At 40.6% G+C, this 18,771-nt stretch overlaps 1 protein-coding gene across 2 annotated transcripts in view; it reads right to left on the reverse strand.

Annotated features, from left to right (window-relative positions):
* Nucleotides 1–1,052: 1,052 nt before the first annotated feature.
* Nucleotides 1,053–18,771, reverse strand: part of CMTM4 (CKLF like MARVEL transmembrane domain containing 4) — a 28,646-nt gene continuing 10,927 nt past the window's right edge. Inside the window, exons 2-5 of one of the 2 annotated variants that reach the window (XM_053987734.1) lie at nucleotides 11,444–11,620; nucleotides 2,348–2,446; nucleotides 1,325–1,494; nucleotides 1,053–1,244 (exon numbers count right to left, since the gene is read on the reverse strand). In XM_053987734.1, coding sequence (XP_053843709.1) covers nucleotides 1,145–1,244; nucleotides 1,325–1,494; nucleotides 2,348–2,446; nucleotides 11,444–11,620 — 546 coding nt within the window. In that variant the 3' untranslated portion in view covers nucleotides 1,053–1,144. Of the gene's footprint in view, nucleotides 1,495–2,347; nucleotides 2,447–11,443; nucleotides 11,621–18,771 lie in introns of both variants that reach the window. The other variant, XM_053987733.1, reaches the window with a different exon arrangement.

Raw genomic sequence — 18,771 nt, forward strand, 5'->3', positions numbered from 1 at the left:
TAAAAACACCAAAGACACAGAAAAATATCAAGAGACATCTTCCTAATAATATTGTGACATTATCTAGCCAATTACTGCTGAATTTGAGTTCTGAGTAGAGAAAATGTAATTCATTCACTGGAAGTACAAGGAAAATAAAAAAAAAAAAAAACTTCAGCTAAGTAAAACTATTTCTAAACAAATCAGTACAATCATATTATTTTCCAATTAGCTAAATTCATTTTCCAAAGAAACCTAAGGGGAATAAATCTGCAGAAACACCCAGTTAAAATAAAAATCAGGTTTACCTACCACCAATTAAGGTTTAATTTTAGAAAAACTGTCCTTCCAAAAAGAAATATTTACCTTACATGAATCAAAACATTGCAACCTTAGGAACACTTTAAAAGCACATAAATTTTTGCTAGTTCTTGCTTACCCTGGGCTTAGAGGGAAAGCAAGTTCTAGGCAAAAACTTCTAGAAATGTTGAACCTTAAAAAAAAAAAAAAAAAAAAAGAAAAAAGGAAAAAAAAAGAAAAGAAAAAGAAAGCCATGGCTGGAATGTAAGTCTATAGGATGACAACCCCATCATTCTCTACTGTGCCCCTTAAGCCCCTTTTCTCCACCCCATCTCCTCAACATATTTCTTTTCCCACTTTGGAATGAAAACTGGAATGTGTCCCAACACGAGCAGACAACCACCTACTCCCACTCAGTGCATCCCCTGGCCAGCAGTGACCACCCCAGGCTCAGCCCAGTCCAGAGTGGCCAGGGGCCCTTTCCCAGCACCCATGAGAACACGTGGCACGGGTCTCCAGCAGGCAGGCAGGTGTGCAGAGGCTCAGGGAGGACAGACAGACACAGTTTGGGATGGACAGGCCCCGCTGGCTGAGTTATTGCTGAGTGCCTCTGGCTCCTTGGCACGTCTGGGTGCTCCATCTGCTCCCGTGGGTGCCCCTCCTCCCTCACCCAGCCAGGCAGGGCTGCTCTGTCTCTGGGGCAGCTGAAGGAACAGTGGATCCTCAGAGATAGAAGGAAACTGCTGTGCAGTTAATCCAAAGCAAAGACATACTTCAGAACAGACACATATTATATATTCTGTGAGCTATATAATATATGCACATGTCTATGTGGAGGCCTTGAGGGGATCTTCCTTTTGAACCATCACCATTTCTGCCTCCATGACAGCAGCTTCTGGCTCCACGCATCTCTGCACACGTGCAGGGCTGGGCATCCTCGCCACCCTCGGATCCACCTTTTCCTCCTTAAATAAAGCAAAACCCTTATTCCATGAGGGAGCTGAGTGCTGTTTTCCCTTTCAGTGCCACTGAGGGCGGCCCTCACGCGTCCAGGCGCTGGATCTCGGGGCGGTGCACCACCTCCCTGGACTCTGTCCGAGCGCGGATGTAGTCGCTGCTCTGCCGGCTGCTCTGCTGCCTGCTGCTCAGCTGCCACTTTTGAACTGCCAAAAACGTGTTCACAGCATACACTGCCATCGCCAGGAAACCAAACACCTAGAGGAGCACAAAGAGATGTCACAAGTTGTGAAAACAAGAAGAAAAGTAGTTTCACAGCAAAGTCCCCAGAAGTTCCGTTTCCTACATTATTTGCACTGACAAATCATCATGGTCTGGGAAATTATGTTGTTTTTTTTTTTCTCAGTGAACTAGAGAATCTGCAAAAGTGGCTAAGATCAATGATCCCAGGAAACAGAGTTCTCTGACTACCAACATGACAATTAAATCCTGCAGTGCAGCCCAGTGTAAAGAACTCCCTTGTACAGAAACCAGCTCTTCATCCAAAAGCTCATTCATTCCTTGGGGTGCACACAAAAAGTGACAAGTCCAGAGCATCAGCCTCTATGCTTCTGCAGAACTCATGTGATTTTAAAAACCAGGTTAAAAAGAAATTAAACAAGAAAATAATAAGAGGTCACCAACTCACACACAAAAGTAATTTGTTTGAACTGAATGTTGTAGATTTAAAACCCTGAAGTGCTACTACACTCACTCCAAAGAACAAAAGATCATCTGTACTGAGCAAGAACTAAACAAATTATGTGTAAGCAGCTTCAATTTCTTACTTTTTGGCTCTATCATTTCCATAGGCTTACAACATAGAGCACCAAAGAGAAAGGCAAGTTCAACTGTAAAGTGCTCTCTGCAAGTCATTTTTCTGCTGTTCTTGCCACGCCTTCAGACAAAGCTCCAAGGACGTTAGCATTCTTAAAATAAGAACTATCTCACAGCAAACTGTGAAAGTAGAAGTAAATTGTGATGGCAAAGGCAACAGGTGTATTCAATCAATGAGTAAAAGTTAATTTTAATACAAAGTAAGAGTCAGATAGAAACAAGTTTAAATTCTTACCACAGCAGCAATTTCTGCTCCAGTTTTATGGTTTAAAGCAGCCAGTACTACAGAGGCAATGAAAAAGAAGAAAGTGCTGAGTCCAGTGTTGACCAGATCCTAAAAAAATAAATTCAGCAGCATTACTAAATGGTGATTGTTTGCTTTATCAGAAGTGATGACACAGAAGGTTGGAACAAGAAGTGCAGCAACCCTTTGCCAGTTCCTCTGCAGTCGCCCAAGTGTCCCACGAAGGCAGAGGCTGTCCCACAGGAGCACCAGGAGTGTGAGCTGCAGTCCCAGGGCACCCAGAGCACCCAGAAGCCCTGGAACATCACCTCAGCTCAGGCAGAGCTGTCAGCACAGGGCTCACCCTGCTCCACCTTGTTCAGTGGGTGCTGACCCAGCCTGGCCAGCTGAACTGCAGAACCCCTGCTCCTCACATCCCAACAGAGCTCCTGCCCTGTCCACACACCAGACAGGAGCTTTCCCACCCATTCCTTGAGGCCTGCATTGAACAAAACTGCATGTCCTGTGCCACTTCTGGGAGTAACAGCTGCCAGCAGGGTAAGAACAGAGCTTTTTGCCTATTTATTGCATAAAACTGATATTTCAAGCAGACATTTTAGAACATACATGCTCAGGGAAAACTGCTTTGCCCCAAGCAAAGGAAAACGACTTGCTACACACAGTTCCTGTCACTGGTGTTCAGATGGTGATGTTGCCATGCCTCACCTCAAACAGGGTCATTAACATGTCACTGGAACCAAAGGAAGAATTCTGAATGGCAGGTATCTGCACAAAAATGATTACATCAATACAAGGCTAACTGATCAGACTCAAGGGAAAAATATTCAAGGGTAAGTAACAGAAGAAACAAAGTCTAGATTCGTTCAGGACAAGGTATTCAGTGTGTTATCATGACACCTTTCACATCTGACCTGTATGGACTCTGCACTGTCTGCATGCTCCCACTAAACTGGGGAACACCATTCCCAAACCACAAAAATACCATGAATGAACAGGTGAGGTCAGGGTGGAGAGATCAAGAAAGGACAATTCAGCACAAACATCAAATCAGTGAGAAGTGAATACTACCACAGACAAAAGGGATTGAAAGAAAACCTTCAATTCAAGATTGCTGTGTTACTTACAGGCTTGAGGTAAAGGAAAAAAAAAAAAACAAAAAAACCACGCAAAACCCAAAAAACCCACACAAAACCACAGTGAACATGATAACTCCCACCATATAAAAGCAATCACAATAATTAGAATTCAAGGACGATTTATTCTACTTGACTCTCTTCTGCCACATGTAAGGCAGGCTCACTTCCTGTTACAGCTCCTTCACTTTTTCCATTTTTTTTAATAATTATTTTACTTTTTCCCCAAAGCGCATCTCATGAAGTGCAATGAGAAGTCAGGCTTAGAAGACTTAAGACATAACTCTGAACTTACTCCACTGGGTATGAATGCCACAGCTGTGCTCCAGTTACGCAAGGGCTTTGGAGGGAACAGTGCTGTCCAGCCAGCCCCAAAACATCTCTTTTCCCAGCCACGATTACAGAATGCTGCAGAAAGTAGCTGCAGAAAATAACTGCAGAAATGGAAGGTTCTGGCACTGTGTTACTCACATAAAACAATCTATTTTGAGGGTACTGACTCAGCAACAGCTGGTTATCAAAACTGAGTGTCCAGACTGCACAAGGCATCTCTGTGGCTGAGCCTCATTTCAAACAGGGACTTTCCCAAGGAATTGGAGAGGTTCCCATGGCTCATGGCCACTTCCACACTCATATCCAGATGTCACGAGCCCAGTAAGACCCAAACTCTAATCAAATAGTAAAGAAGCAAAAGCAAACTGTGGGTCTCACAAATTCCTAGCAATTTTTCACCTGCCTGTGTACAGAGATATTTTTTTTTCCCTGCTCAAGCTCCCTGAGATAGATGCTACCCGAGACGTAGGACATCAAACAAATCCAAATTCTATTAACTAGCTATTGCAGTTTTAATTATGTAACCTTTGCTTTGAAGAGATAAAACTGAAACTTTATATAAACAGCAGCATTAGAAAGTAAATGGCACTACACAGTTTCCCCAGGTGTGCCCCTCTGCAGCTCTGAGTTCACAGCTCTAACTGTGCTCCTGCAGCTGCCAACACGAGCTGTGGTTCTCACCTGCACAAACCTTTTTCCCACTAGAGGGGAAGTCTCACTATACCTGCAACAGACCCAGATTCAACACTTTCATCAAGTGTCCAAAAATTGGACAGGGTACAGAGAAGAGCCACAGAAGTTATTGAAAGGAGAAGAAAATTTCTCACAGTAAAATTTAGGTTCAAAAGAACCTAAACTGCTTTAAATATTAAAAAGATTGAGCTGTGTACGCAAAGACTCCAATGTTCAAATAGTTAAAAACACTGGTTGTTTTAAAAGCTTAACATCAGAAAGCCAACAAAACTGACAGCAAAACAAAATCAACAGCTGCCAAGTCAAGGCAGAAGTCATATTCAAAATGAAGCGAATTTTAATTGTAGGAGACCTAACCATCAGAATAAACAGCCAAAGATGCATTTAATATTTCACCCTTTCACATCACCTGGATTATTCCAGGTTATGCTTTTTCAGACACACACATTTTGTACTTCCTTAGTACCACACTTTAAGACTGCATGGATGGCACATGATGGTCTATGGTTTATGGGGTCAGATATGCTCATTAATTAATCCTGCTGACCTCTGACATTTAGAATCTGTCACCCTGGGGACCTTTCCAAAGGAGCACAGTGTAAGCAAGAGGGCCAGGCCTGCCTACAACATGACACATTTATCACCCAGCTCCATGCTACAAATGGACCTGAAGGCTTCTTCCAAGCTGCAAAATATAAAATCCTGCTGAAATTAAACTACTGATGCCTTTTCTAATGGGCTTTGATATAAGTACATCAGCAACTTATCATCATCACTGGCATTTTATTCTAGTTTACTTTTACAAATAATATCAAATTCCACACAGATAATTCAACAATTTAAATCTAAAGAAGTGATTCTATCTTGAGGCTCCAATTTATTCATCTCTGCAACTCCATTTTCCCCATTTAGGTCAAACCTTTCTAATGCAATTAAAAACTGATTCACATTCATATAGTAAGACTGTTTTTTGAAAAAGCTAAAATGAAAATGATTTTTTACCCCCAGAGCAGACTTTGGAGCTTAAGGAGCAACGACAGCAGTAACTGTCATATACACAGGTAATGGTAACATCACAGATGCAAATAGCAGTGGAGGTCCTTAATCCAAAATGTGGGAGCTACTACTTAGAGCAGAAAGAAAAGCAAAAAATACACAATAGTTTTGGGCAAAGTAAAAGGAAAAAATAAAAGAAAACAAACTACAGCAAGAAGCAGAGGACACTCCCTAAAATACTGCAAGTTTTTTCCACATAAGAGAAAATGAATAATCGTGACAATAAGAAGAATAAACTAACTGAAAAAATATGAGCTGCTTCAAATCTCTCCATGATGGAGCTGAAGTTCTCGCTATTATATTTATAGATAAAGTAAAACCACATCACAGAGGTAGAAGAATTTCTTCTGAAATTACAGCAACCTCATGAGACAAAGTATGCTGTGCCATAAAACACTGTACAGAGATACCATCCATAAGAGAATCAAATCTTTGAGCTGAATCAAACCCACTCCAGGCTGCTGCTGCTCCCTTTCTCCTTTCCAAAATGATTTCAAATGAACAAATGACTTCTGGTCACTTGCAAGTTTATTTACAAGTGATTCTGTTCAGTCCCCAGTGGTCCTGTCAGTCCAACAGAGAGCATCCAAGGCCATGGATTTACTCTCTGTCCCACTCAGGGGGAGGACAAGGCAGAGGAGATGTTGTAACTCATGGATGAACATGGGCTTATGCCAAGATAAATATTTTATGCTAGAAGAGAGCAACGCTTCTGTTCTGGGGATTCTGCCGTGAAGGTGGGAAGCCCCATTCCATGATTCTGTAACCATCCCACACTTGTTTTTAAGGGTCCAGGCAGGTGTAGCTCCTGGATTAATGAGGATGGAAAAGCTGAACCGGTACTACAAATGAGAGCTCTGTTAACAGACCTGGTAACTTGCACTAACTTCCACGCTGCTGCTCAGCCTTTCAGGCTGGGACACCACCAGGAGCTGCCTCTGATGCTCAGAGGCTCCAGCAGCATCTACATGTCTTTATCCACAGCTCGCCACAACTTCACACAAGCTTTCAGGAATCATTCAATCAAAATTCGTGCCCTGCCTCTTTATCCTGTACGTCATTCTGCACAAGTGACCAGGTATTCTTTAAAAGGCAGGCAGTGCCATATTGCAGTTGAAACTCATGTAAACAGAGATATGACATTTAAACTGGTGCCTGCTCTTGTAATTTGCTTTCTGAAATCCAAAAGTTTACATCTTGATGGAGATTAAAGTGGCTAAACTAATGTATTCTGGAAGCAAAGCCTGCACATTTCAACAGCCTGACTTTGCCACAAAAGGTGAGAAAAGTCAGTGGCCTGCTGGTGTCTGATTTATTTTCCACAGAAGACAGAGCTCAAAGTAACATTTCCTTTTAGTTTTGTTTTGGTGTGCTGTTTGTCAGGGGAAGAAAGGGAGAGTGTGGTTACTAATATTTTTTCATTATTATTTTAAATTTTTTTGTACAATGACCTTATTTTTTCCTCCAACCAGTACTTTATTTGCAAGGTTTGGGAACATCTTCCCTTGCTTGTATATGAAGCTATCAAGTTGCAGGTTATAAACATACCAGTCAGTCCTCTAAACCAAACACCTCTGGTCAATCTCCCAGAATTTTGTTCTGTTATTAAACAGAACAAAATTATTGTTCTGTTATTAAAATACTATGTTTGAGTATTTTGCACTACAATTAAAAATGGACACATCAAGCAAAAATAAGTGCTAGGTAGAAAGAACCAAATTAACCCTATGAGCATTAATTGCCATCTCTTTTTTTCCCCTAATATACTTAAGAGTTACCTAGGTAAACACAAGATACACTTAAGCACTGCTTACCCAACAGAAGAACCCATGAACATAAATTTCAGAAAGTTACTGTCACAAAGCAATAGACCACACCTGCAATAACTACCAAAATACAAGATGTTTTTTGTATTTAAAACTTGAGACTGCATTTATTATAGAGTAACATTCACACCATGCACCAAATGAGAACAGTCCATGAAGAGCCCAGAGGAAGTTAATTCTTACAGTTGTTTTTAAACTTATTAAATGTTCATTTTTATCCTTAATAGGTACTGCTATTTTGAGAGCAGTAAGTATAAGGGTGAAGGATGACTGACTTAATTTTTCATTCAACAGCTAAAGAAAGCAAGATGTCTTTTCAAAACAGAAGGGGAAAAAATAAATTAGAAATAAAGAGCAAGATTGCCCTGTGAAGGCCTTTGAGCTACAGCTTTGTAATTATACTGTGCAGAGTCAAGGCTGGTACAGGACAGCTTTGTCATTCAGGCACTACATGAAATATTCTGCCAACTCCTTCAAGTGTCAGTTGCTTTGCCACACAAGGTTTCACTGCTGAAAAAAAAAAAAAAACCACCAAAAAAACAAAACAAAACAAAACAAAACAAAAACAAACAAACAAAAAACCAGCCCTGCAGAGATGACTAAATCAATGTTCAGGCAGCACAGAACTCCCCAGCTGGTCTGTGTGTCCTAACACACACGCCTGGGTACCTGTTTGCTCCCTGGTGCTTCTCTGGGACTGAGTCCAGCCCAGTGGAACTCTGATTTTGTGCTGTGCTCAGTTCTGTGCCTTACTTCTAAGCTGCTCTAAGCTGAAAAACTGCAGTCAGAACTGGACTCCCAAAAATACACTACCATAACTCCAGTGAGTGCTTCAAGAAAATAATTTAAAACAAAAAATCATTGATCAAAATGTCTTGGAAGATTTTTTTTCCCTACACACAGCCAAAGAACTCATTCTACTGGCTGATCACTTAATGATTTACATTGGTACTCAGATAATCAGGTTTGCCTTGTCACACAAACTTCCATCCAAGGGATGCTGCCAAATGTCAGTGTTCCCAGCTCCTGGGCTCCACTGAGGTGTCTCCCTGAGCAGGAGAAAGGATGCCATTCACAGCACAGCAGGTCCCAGTGCAGGATCCCAGTCACAGCACAGCAGGTCCCAGTGCAGGATCCCAGTCACAGCACAGCAGGTCCCAGTGCAGGATCCCAGTTACATCCCTGGGACTCCAGCACCTTTCCTGCTCCTGCAGGGCCAGCTCATGCTCAGCCCTTGGATACCAGACCTTCAGATCTCCCTGTACATCACATGAGATGCAAATAATTAATTTTAGAAAAAAGAAAAAAGGATCATTTAGGCAAAGACTAAACTGTAGCAGAATTCATTAGCTCTCTCTGAAAGCAAACGTGCCCAAGCTGCTGGTGGAGCAGGAGCTGCTGTGCTCCCCACTCCCCTGGGCCACTCCTGTCTCCCTGCAGAATGGGCTCCCTTTGAGCTATGAGGCATAAAGGAAATGGAAATTTCCACTGACAGGTTCCCCAGCTTTTGCATTTTTGCATAATATTGATAGTGCTGCACAACACAGACAAGGGACTGTTCTTTCATCTTGCTGGAACAAACCAGCCTCTCTCCAACACACCCAGACAGGGCTCTTTTCTGCCCTCACCAGCTCCATGTCTCTTGCAGGTTTACCTCAGGAAAATATGAAGATGATTGGCAAGTCTCTAATTAGGATCAAAACAAATGGCTTTTCCCCAGATAGCTAAAAAGATACATTTTTTTAAATTTTAGCAACTTTGCATATCTGTTAGACCCTAGTCTATACTCACCCACATTTTCATTCCAGCCAGGGACAGGGGACATCTGCCAATATCCACAACACACTGGAAAGAATTCTAATTTTAATAAACTTTTAAAGGAAACAATCCTGTGTTGGACAATAGCAGTTGGCCAGGTACTTTCTAATACATAGGATCATTTGAAAGCAAATGTTCTCAATGGTTCCTAGGAAGAAGTGCTATTTTTAAAGAAAGATTTCTTTCTAAATTTAAGTTGATTAAATTCCTTCAAGCACTGCAACAGCCTCTTCTTCTCACACAGCTTCTAAAAGCAATGCTTGAGACTTTCCATAAGGGAAATATGCATTATAAAGTCATATATATTTTTGAAAGCATGTATCTTGATGAATTTATACATAAGCAGGAGTGACTTCCTCCTAAAGCACTGAGGGATGTGAACGATTGTTGTTCAGAAAGCCACTCCTGTAGTAACTGTGTCACATACTGCAAAGTATAAAAATAACCATCAAAACACAGGGAAGTAATAAATTTTGAAAGAGGCAAATAATGTATGAACATGCATTTAAATTGTAAAAAATAAAATGCCAAAAAAAGCAAAAGGAAAAAAAAGTCAGCCAGAACCCTACATTCTAAAAATTCCTACTAACTTGGCCAAAGTAATGTCCCACAGGTGTTTTATCAGCAAGCTTTGATCTCACACTTTGTACTTGCAGGAGCAGAAACAGCTGTAGAATCACAGAATGGTTTCAAACACTCTGAATACTGAAGGTAATCTCTCACTCCTGTCAGAAGAACAGTCCCAACTGTTTGTTAAAATCAAATAATCATAAATAAGAATCAAATATAATCAGATTGCTGAAATCTGTAAGAAACACCAGAAAGAAGGATGGTCTCATCAGTTCAGAAAGACGTAAGCTGCCAGTTCCCTTCTCACTTCTGGAGAACTCTGGCATAAGGATGGGAGAAGCATTTCATCTTCAGTACACAGCTAACAGATTGAGCCTTGGGAGGTCATGGCAGATTCCTTCTGCCTCTGGATCTGGCAATCTGAACTGCAGCAAAGCGCTGCAGTGTATTCCAGGTGCCCTTTGCTTGACCTCCAACCTGCTCACATTGCTCCAATGCTGTTTAGGTAGGGGGTGCAGAGCATGACCACTGCTCAAAAACTGAAATACCTTCATAAAACAAAACAAAGCCCAAAGCACAATAAAGATTGGATTTTTAACCCCGCCCCCTTCCCCAAAATATCTCCTAACAGGTGCTATGCAGGCACAATTGATGCCACCACAAAGGGATAATTTCTGGACAGTTCAGCCACAGAACACCTTATCTATCTACCAAGCACTCCTAGAAAGAGTTCATCAATTAACTATGCAGCCCCAGGGTAGAGAGGATCATCTAATTCCACATTCCAGTCTCAACTGAACCAAGTCATTTAGGCTGAGAAACTAAGCAAACTGTTACATTAATAAATTACATTTTAATTTTTTTTTTAATCACACAGAAGCCTAAAAACCTCTGGGACTCTGACAGTACTTGCAAAATTACTGTTATAACACTGAACACTGGCACAATTGTATCTGTACTGTCCAAAGAAGTTGGTATAAATATTGCCCTTGAAGCTGACAGATCTTTTGCTAGAGTGACTTAACATGTTGATTTTGTGACCTGTGTTTATGCAACCCAGTCTGAAAGTTTAACTCAGAATACAGCATGAAAATAGAGACTTGTGCAAAAGGAATGTGCATCGCCAGCAGTTCTCTTCCTAAAACTCCTCGTATCTGAGAACACATTAAGCAGTGCCGGTCAATGTTTAATAATTAGGTGCACAGGCAATACAAAACACCTGATTTTCACAGAAAGCACTTAATTTTCTACACTACTGCCCAATGATTGTATTAGTCTATGTAAGAAAATATATGTACAAATTTGTCCTAACATAAAAAACCTCCAGGTTAAGAGAGAACAACATGCTGCTGTAAAAACAGCATCTGTCAAAGTTAAGTAACTACAGGCTGCATTATTATCCCCTTCACCCACAATTCCTACTGGCATTAGCAGGAAGTTTGTCCTCCCAAAGACAATCTACCAGAACATGATTTTAGTTCTATTTAGTGTAGTTTAATCTTGCTGCATTTCACAGCTCATTCTGCTGTTAGCATTCAAAATAAATGTAAGTAAAATGTATACTTTACCCAGCATAAAGAACACTCATACACAATATTAAACAACAGGAGAAAGCAAAGCAAACATTTTTAACACAGTGAGGATTCAAATGAACTTACAGTAAGATTCCAGTTGATCTGGGGTATTCTTGTGTGAAGGTTGAGACTGAACAAAAGCAGGAGAGCTCCGGTGACCACCAGTGCACTGCAGCTCACGAACTCAAAGAAATAAAGGCCCTCGCAAGGGGAGCATTCCATGATGGTCTCTATGCAGATGAACGCGGTCAGCGCCAAAAGCTGGGAAGAAAAACAAGTGGGGAAAAAATAAATAGATTTCCACATTTTGAAAGTAGCCACAAATATTCCTAAAATTTCCATTGGGAACATGATCAGTTTACACTCAGGAATGTGTGATTTTAGTTTACAACAGGGCACTCTGTAGGGAGCAAAAACAAAAGCAAAGCAATGTAAGATTTTCTGGATTTGTCCCATTCAACAAAGAGCACTGGAGCAAAATTATAAGGACCCTAACATCAAAATGACCAAGACACCCCAAAAGGCATGAAACCCCTGGCTGGCAGGCCACTGGCTTAACATGCAAACAGCACCTCAAACATTTTACTTCATTTTTTACTCATGATACACTATTCCAAAACTAGAAGATGGAATGCATTTGTCAACCCTAAGCACAATTACAGAGTATTAATGTTGTGTGATTGTGAAAGACATGTCAATAAAGATTATTACTTAAAATTCACTACCAATTGAGATCTAAATCAATTCAAAATAGAACAGATTCAGGATTTCCACCAGTCTCCAAATATGCCTGTCTTTTTCACATTTATCATCATCAGTACACTATATTTCATATAAAAGCATATTTTATCATTCCCTTATAGCACAATAAAACAAGCAGCTAAGAGATGAAGGAAAATCCCCTGGTGCTGCAATCATAAACATGGAACTGGGATAATGATAGGTCACACTAAATTCAGAGGATGTATTGGAAGAGTTGACACGTGTGCACTCTGAATTCAACAAGAGTTGAATTCACCATTTAGGATAAAACACTGACACTCGCTGTACTTGAAAATAAAGTCTGTCCAGGGGACAAAACTAAAATATATCCCCCTCAGAGCCCAGTATCAGCCAGCAGGGACAGCTGCCATTGCTGTGAGGCACCACTGGCACACCACGGGCACACAGCTCCCACACCACGCCTGGAACAGTTGCATGGATGGTTTGGGGTTTTTTGTTGTTTTGTTGGGGTTTCTGCATTTTCCCGGACAAGCAAGGAAGGCCTTAAGAATGTTTTGCTTCGGTTTTCAGGATAACCACCCCCATCCACCCACTGACATTTTTTAGAAAGAATTCTCTTCTTGCTGTGCCACAAAATTCTATCGAGGCTGCAATAAGCACTTCAATCTGAAGATGAGGAACTAAGGGAGATTCTTTCCTCAGAGCCAAATATTCAACAATCTGAATGTTTTGCACAAACTTAAGTTTAGAAGATTGACAGAAGCCAGGATAAAAACCAATTTCTGCTAAATCCTTCTTTGCCAATTTCAATGTTTTGCAGATACACTTCCTTCAGGCACTTTTTATGCTTCATCCATTGGTTTGTCTTTGCCTCCCACAACAAAACTTGCAAAATGAAGAAAAAGGATTTTGAAAGAAGCAACCAAGAAAGCATTTTTGCCACTTACATGAGCAGTAATTCTAAGAAAAGGACAATACCCCTCATGCTCATTTGTCACGTACTTCAGAATACAGCAGAAAATGTAAATTTAAAACCAGATTAAAACTCAGCAAAACTACTTTAATAAAAAAACCTCACACTTGCTTGGAAAGCCTCTCACAGTTCTCTTAGCACATGTTCATTAAGGACAGCAGATGCCACACTAATTTTTGTCAGCTAACAGAGCAGGCCAATTCACATCAAACAAATTCTCAATGGATACCCAGTGATTAAAACTTCAGATTTTATCTTTGACATTGAATAGCTTCAGAAAGAAAGACCATGAGTGAAATGGAGTATTTAGAATCAAAGCAGAATCCAAGTCAATCTATGATTTCAGCAATGGCACACATACAAAAAAAATTACTGTCCAGACACAGCCTCATTTTTGAAGTATTAAACTTTATGTAATGAAGTTCATCTTCTCTGTAAACACAAGCCTCAAAACTGAAGATGACACTGAATGCAATTTAAAAAAACAAAAGAAGCTTTAAAAACCAATCTTTGTTCTTTCAAGAAGGATCAACATCACATATTAATGCTAAATGTTAGCCAGCAAAATTTCTACTTCTGGATTCTCCAATATAATAAAGTTTCTATTTTTCTTGACACTATTTTTAATATATTATGACACTTGTATTTTTTTTCCTTCCAAAAGATATAGTTCTGCAATATTCTCTAGAAATACTGTAGTACAAGCCCCAAATATTAGGTTCATTTTCTCAAAACACTAACAACTCTGAATTGTGCCACCAACATGAGGCTGAAGGAGCCAAAATCTCTGGCACATCAGTTGCTGCAGAGGGCAACAACTCTGGTGTTTTGCTGATAAACTTCAGCACTGACTCTTCTCCACATCAGGCAACACTGCTTCTTCAAGGCCAACACACCCATCCTGGCTGGCAAAGCTCAAAAGAGACACACAAGTTTCCTGCAAACAGCACTGGAAATTAATTATGTACTGGAGAGGCACTTGGAGCAATGAACTCAAATAATCCTGTGCTATTTACATATTCCCAATCCCAGAATTAATAAACTCCAGAGCAACTCTACATTTAGATTTCATTTTATCCCTTAAGAAACTATAAAATACATTTACCTGTGACAGACTCTTATAAGAAAAAAGCCTTAGCTGTGTACACTTAGGCCTGACTTAACCCAAAGCATTTCAAATGCAAGTACAGATGTGCCATCAGTTTAGGACGTGCAGCAGCAGCAGGGTTCAGTGGCCTGGGGTGTGGCAGCCCAAGTCCACTGATAAATTGATCAGAGAGGCTGGGAGAAAACCTCAGCTGCTTCCCTGTCTGATGGAGGGAGAGAGGAAAAGGACAATACTCCCATACACACAATTTATTTCTAACTCTTTGGCACTTCAAGTAAGATTACAACTTAATCTGTTAGCATTTTTTCTTGTAATAAAAATATATGTTCCCCTTCTCAAAAATTGCCCATGATGCCAGAGCTACAGATAATACCCTCCTGCCACCTGCCACTCCTGTCTCACAGCAAAGCCATGGCAAAACATGAAATCCACACTAATCAGAAAAAAAGTCTGTCTTTCTGCCCTCCTACAGACACTCCTTTTTTCCTAATCACAATAGAAATCTCAATTCTTAATACAAAATATATTCTCTTTAAAACATCAGGATAATCTTGTCCTTCTACACATTTATAAACTTGCCAGAAGCATCCTTACAACTTGTAGTTACAAGTTATATGAAACTTCTATAAAACATACCTACTATCGCTTTCACTGGCCATTCACTCCGAGAGGAATCTAACTTTGTTTTCAATAAAAAAGTAAACTACTCAGAATACATGAGATGAAAGTGAAATACGCAAGGTTGGTTGCACAGCCCCATGACTTAGAGAGTTTAAGTGTTGTGCAAATGCTGCCACATGAACCAAAGCTGCTTCTCAAAGGCCATGGCTCATCCAGTGATAGGGTTCATTAAAAAAACCCCAACCATGTGTTAACATTCATTATCATTGTGGGTTTTAATTGATGAAATAAATAACTTATGAGGCAGTGTACAATGTAAATGAGGAGTTGAATTAACATGAAACACCCCCTGGCTGGCACGGCTGTGAGGCAGAGTGAGCTCCCTCCCTGCAGGGAAGTCCCTTCTCCAGAGCTTCCTTGGCTCTGCCTGCTGCCACAGCTCACATCCCAGATAAAACTGCTGCCTTGCCTTTCCATGCTGACTGCACACTCTCTCCTGGAAAGAGGAAGCAAGGATCAACAGCCTCCAGCCCTCCTGGGAAGCCTCCATGCTCCATCCAAGTTTGCACTGCTCCAGGTGACTGAGACATAAAGCTGCGGAGAAAAACCCCAACAGCTACAGCTCAGTCCTTGCTTCTTAACACTCATAAATCAGGATCCTGCTTCTGCCTCCCACAACTGCAGTTCCAAGACTAGCTTAAAAAACCCAGAAAGCCAGGGGAATGGCATCATATCAGAGCACAGGTCTTGGCCAACAAAATACACCATGACATTTGTCCAACACAAGAGGCAACCCCCACTTTCAAATCACACATCTTTTCATAGTTTAGGGTGATGAGATTTGACAAGTTTTTCCACAAGCAGAAGTTTCAAGGCTGGTTTACCAAGGAAAAATGAGAAGCTGAATGTGGTGGAAATCTCCTTTTACATGAATTATTGCTCTCTCCCACAAATAACAGAGCGACAGCTTTCTTGGGCTGAGGCAAGAGAGAAAGTTTTCTCTGATGGACAAAACAAACCTTTTCATCTGTTTTTCTCTGCACCAAGTACTTTGGAGAGTTTTCTATTGCACTCTAATTCCTCCAACACCCTAGAATTTGTATAGCCCTCTTTTCCTACTAATCTTTGTCTTTTTTTAGCAGTTGCTTTTGGTTTCTCTTCTACTTCCACTCTTCTTAGAGTAAGTACAGTGAATGTTGCATTAAAGTGCAATTTTGCCATGATGGAAACATCTGCTAATTCTGGATGCTCAGGTCCATGCAGAGGTATCCCAGGCCAGCTGCAGTAACACCTTTCTCTTGTAAGGATCTGGTCTACAAAGCAGGCTCAGAAGGAATGAGCTATGCTCAGGTAAAGGAGGAAAGGTCTGGCTCTGCCAGCGTGCGCAGTGCAGCTGCAGTGCTGTGACAGAGAGCATCTCTGCCCTTCGTCCCCCAGCTGCCACCACCACATCTCACAGGCAGGAGGAAAAAGCCCCAAGCAGAGGGTTAAATAGGAGACGTGCTTCCCAATTATGCCATTTTGTGCTTTGAGCCCTGAATAAACTGGCAAGTGTTACTGCCCAGGGTGTGCAGCACTGCCGAGGCAATTCCTGCACCGCACCCAGAGCAGCTCCATGGAGCCACCACAATTTAGGGCCACGGAATTCCTGAGAGAAAGCCTCTGCTCCCGGATCCAATGTCCTTGGAGTCAGCCACATCAGCCTCCCACCATTACTGCAATTCATCTCAACTTTCCTGCAAACTCCCCTGGAGAAGGGCCCTTAATGAAGAAATCATCTGCCTCGGGGCTATGTAAATGGCTCATATTTACAGCACTTTCTTGGCAACAAAGGCACATCAGACATAAAACACTCTATTTCTCCAAAATGGGGAAAACCTGCTGTGACAGGTACCAACGCTGAAAAAGAACTTTTAGGAGGTTGCTAATGATATTTTTCCTGTCAGAATATGTTGTGTTATATTTTTGAGGAAAATAATCAAAGATCTTTGCACTAAAAATAAAAAAATAGACAGTTCTGCAACGAAAACAAAGTAAAAAAAGAGTTTTCCTGTTTATCTAAAACATTACCACAGAAAGCCTTATTGTGTGGTTAAATGACATAATTACGCATGATTTCCAAAAAAAACCACAAAATGGTCAGCATTTTTTCTGCCTGAAAAATACCCACAGAATTTTAGTAAGAATGTCACACTAGCAAGACATTTTTACATCCAGACTGTTTAAATTAATGGTACAGCAGAATACACATGCACAAAATAGGGAGGAATATATTGCTTTTACACTGCTTAAAGTATCTGAAGACTTTTAACTTTCTGGAATTAAAATCTAGATTTATTGTTCTCATTTCCTTGGCCCAGCAGTCCCAACTTTATGCATGAAACGAAGTGGGTCTCATTCCTTGCAAAGCACATGCACTGCCCACATCTGAAACAGCTGGCACAGATATGAATATTTGGGATCATATGGCTCAAACACAGTCCTGCTCCTCCAGCAGGAAACCATCTTTTACCCTATGCAAAAAATGACTGATTTCCTGCCTGCTCCGCATCCTCAAGACTCCATGAAAAGAGTTATTAACTCTGGTGAGAGGCTAAAAGGGGCCTTAAATCACAAAGCAGCATTAAAATTTCCCTGCAAGACAGAAAGTTTAGGAAAACAACACTTACCAGAAAGGGAAGGTTAAGCACCACCAGTGATTCAGCACCCTGGATAAACTGAATTGTGCTCTAATGGCACAAATACAATTAAACCAAACCAGAGAAGTTCACCAGGCCTCCCAATTCACCTCTCATCTGGTTTTGCTGGTGATGGTAGGAAAAAAAGCAGAAAATATGAGTTTCAGATCATCGTTGCACCTCTAGTGCTTTACATGGAGCTGCAAAGTTTTCATTATTTCTTAGTACACTTTTGGCTGTAATGTGGCAAAACTCCAGTGCATCAAATACTGTGGAATCTTTACTAAATCAGCTGATCTTTTGCCACCTCCAGCAGTTTTCTATAACCCTAAGATTCAGCTACTGCTGACTTCCCCTTCCCAATTTAGGCAAAAGACCAATTCTAAATACGAAACATATTGCTGAGGCCTGAAACATTTTGATGGTGTATTAGGAGAAAGGGTCATATTTAAGAGTGAGGGTAATCAACACTCAAAATCAACAACAGAATGATATTTTTTTCAGAACATTTATGACATCAAAACTAAGGCTTATTCTACAAAAAAGTGAACTGAACTACAGTGAACAGAAGAAATTCTCAACTGGGTAAACCAGAAATGCATCAATTTTTAAAGTGAACTTAATCATAGAATCTAGAACAAAAAAAAGCTACAGACATGCTGTGGTGACTTATTTCCTGCAAACTGCATTAGTACAGTTTTGTTATTGCTTGGACACACTTATGCAACCAACATTCTTATCTGCTAGATAAATGCAAAACCAATTCCATTTCAAGTACCACAGTAGGTTTTGACAGGCAAAACAAATATAGTTCTTCCTAGGAAAATAAAAACAATTAAACACCCCCCCCCAAAAAAAAAAAGTATGATTTAGATGTATTTTGGGTTTTTAGATGTATTTGGGTCAACAAGCAGTTGACCCAACGAACCACTGAACTGCATCTGAAGCCAAGGCACACTGCAAGGAGGTTTTTGTTTTAGGCACATGACATTTCCCCATTGAAATCTGAATGAGATTCAAACAAACCTTCCAGATTAGACAAAAATGAATGTAGTGTGCCACCTGTCCCATAAACAAAAGCCCATAAACAGTTTTTTAGCTACTCCACCCTAAAGGAAGGTTCATTTGAAGACCATACAGAAATCCATCTTTTAAACAAAGCTAAACAAAATATGCAAAATATAACTGGTTTCTCCCACCAATTCCTCTCTACAGGAACCTGTGCCTCCAGTCCCCAGAAACTATAATTCTTGTGTAGCACAAATCAAAATATTTTCATAAGCAACAAGTCCTTCAAGACAATAATGAA

This window comes from Vidua macroura, chromosome 11, assembly GCF_024509145.1.
Source record: "Vidua macroura isolate BioBank_ID:100142 chromosome 11, ASM2450914v1, whole genome shotgun sequence".
NCBI lineage: Eukaryota > Metazoa > Chordata > Aves > Passeriformes > Viduidae > Vidua > Vidua macroura.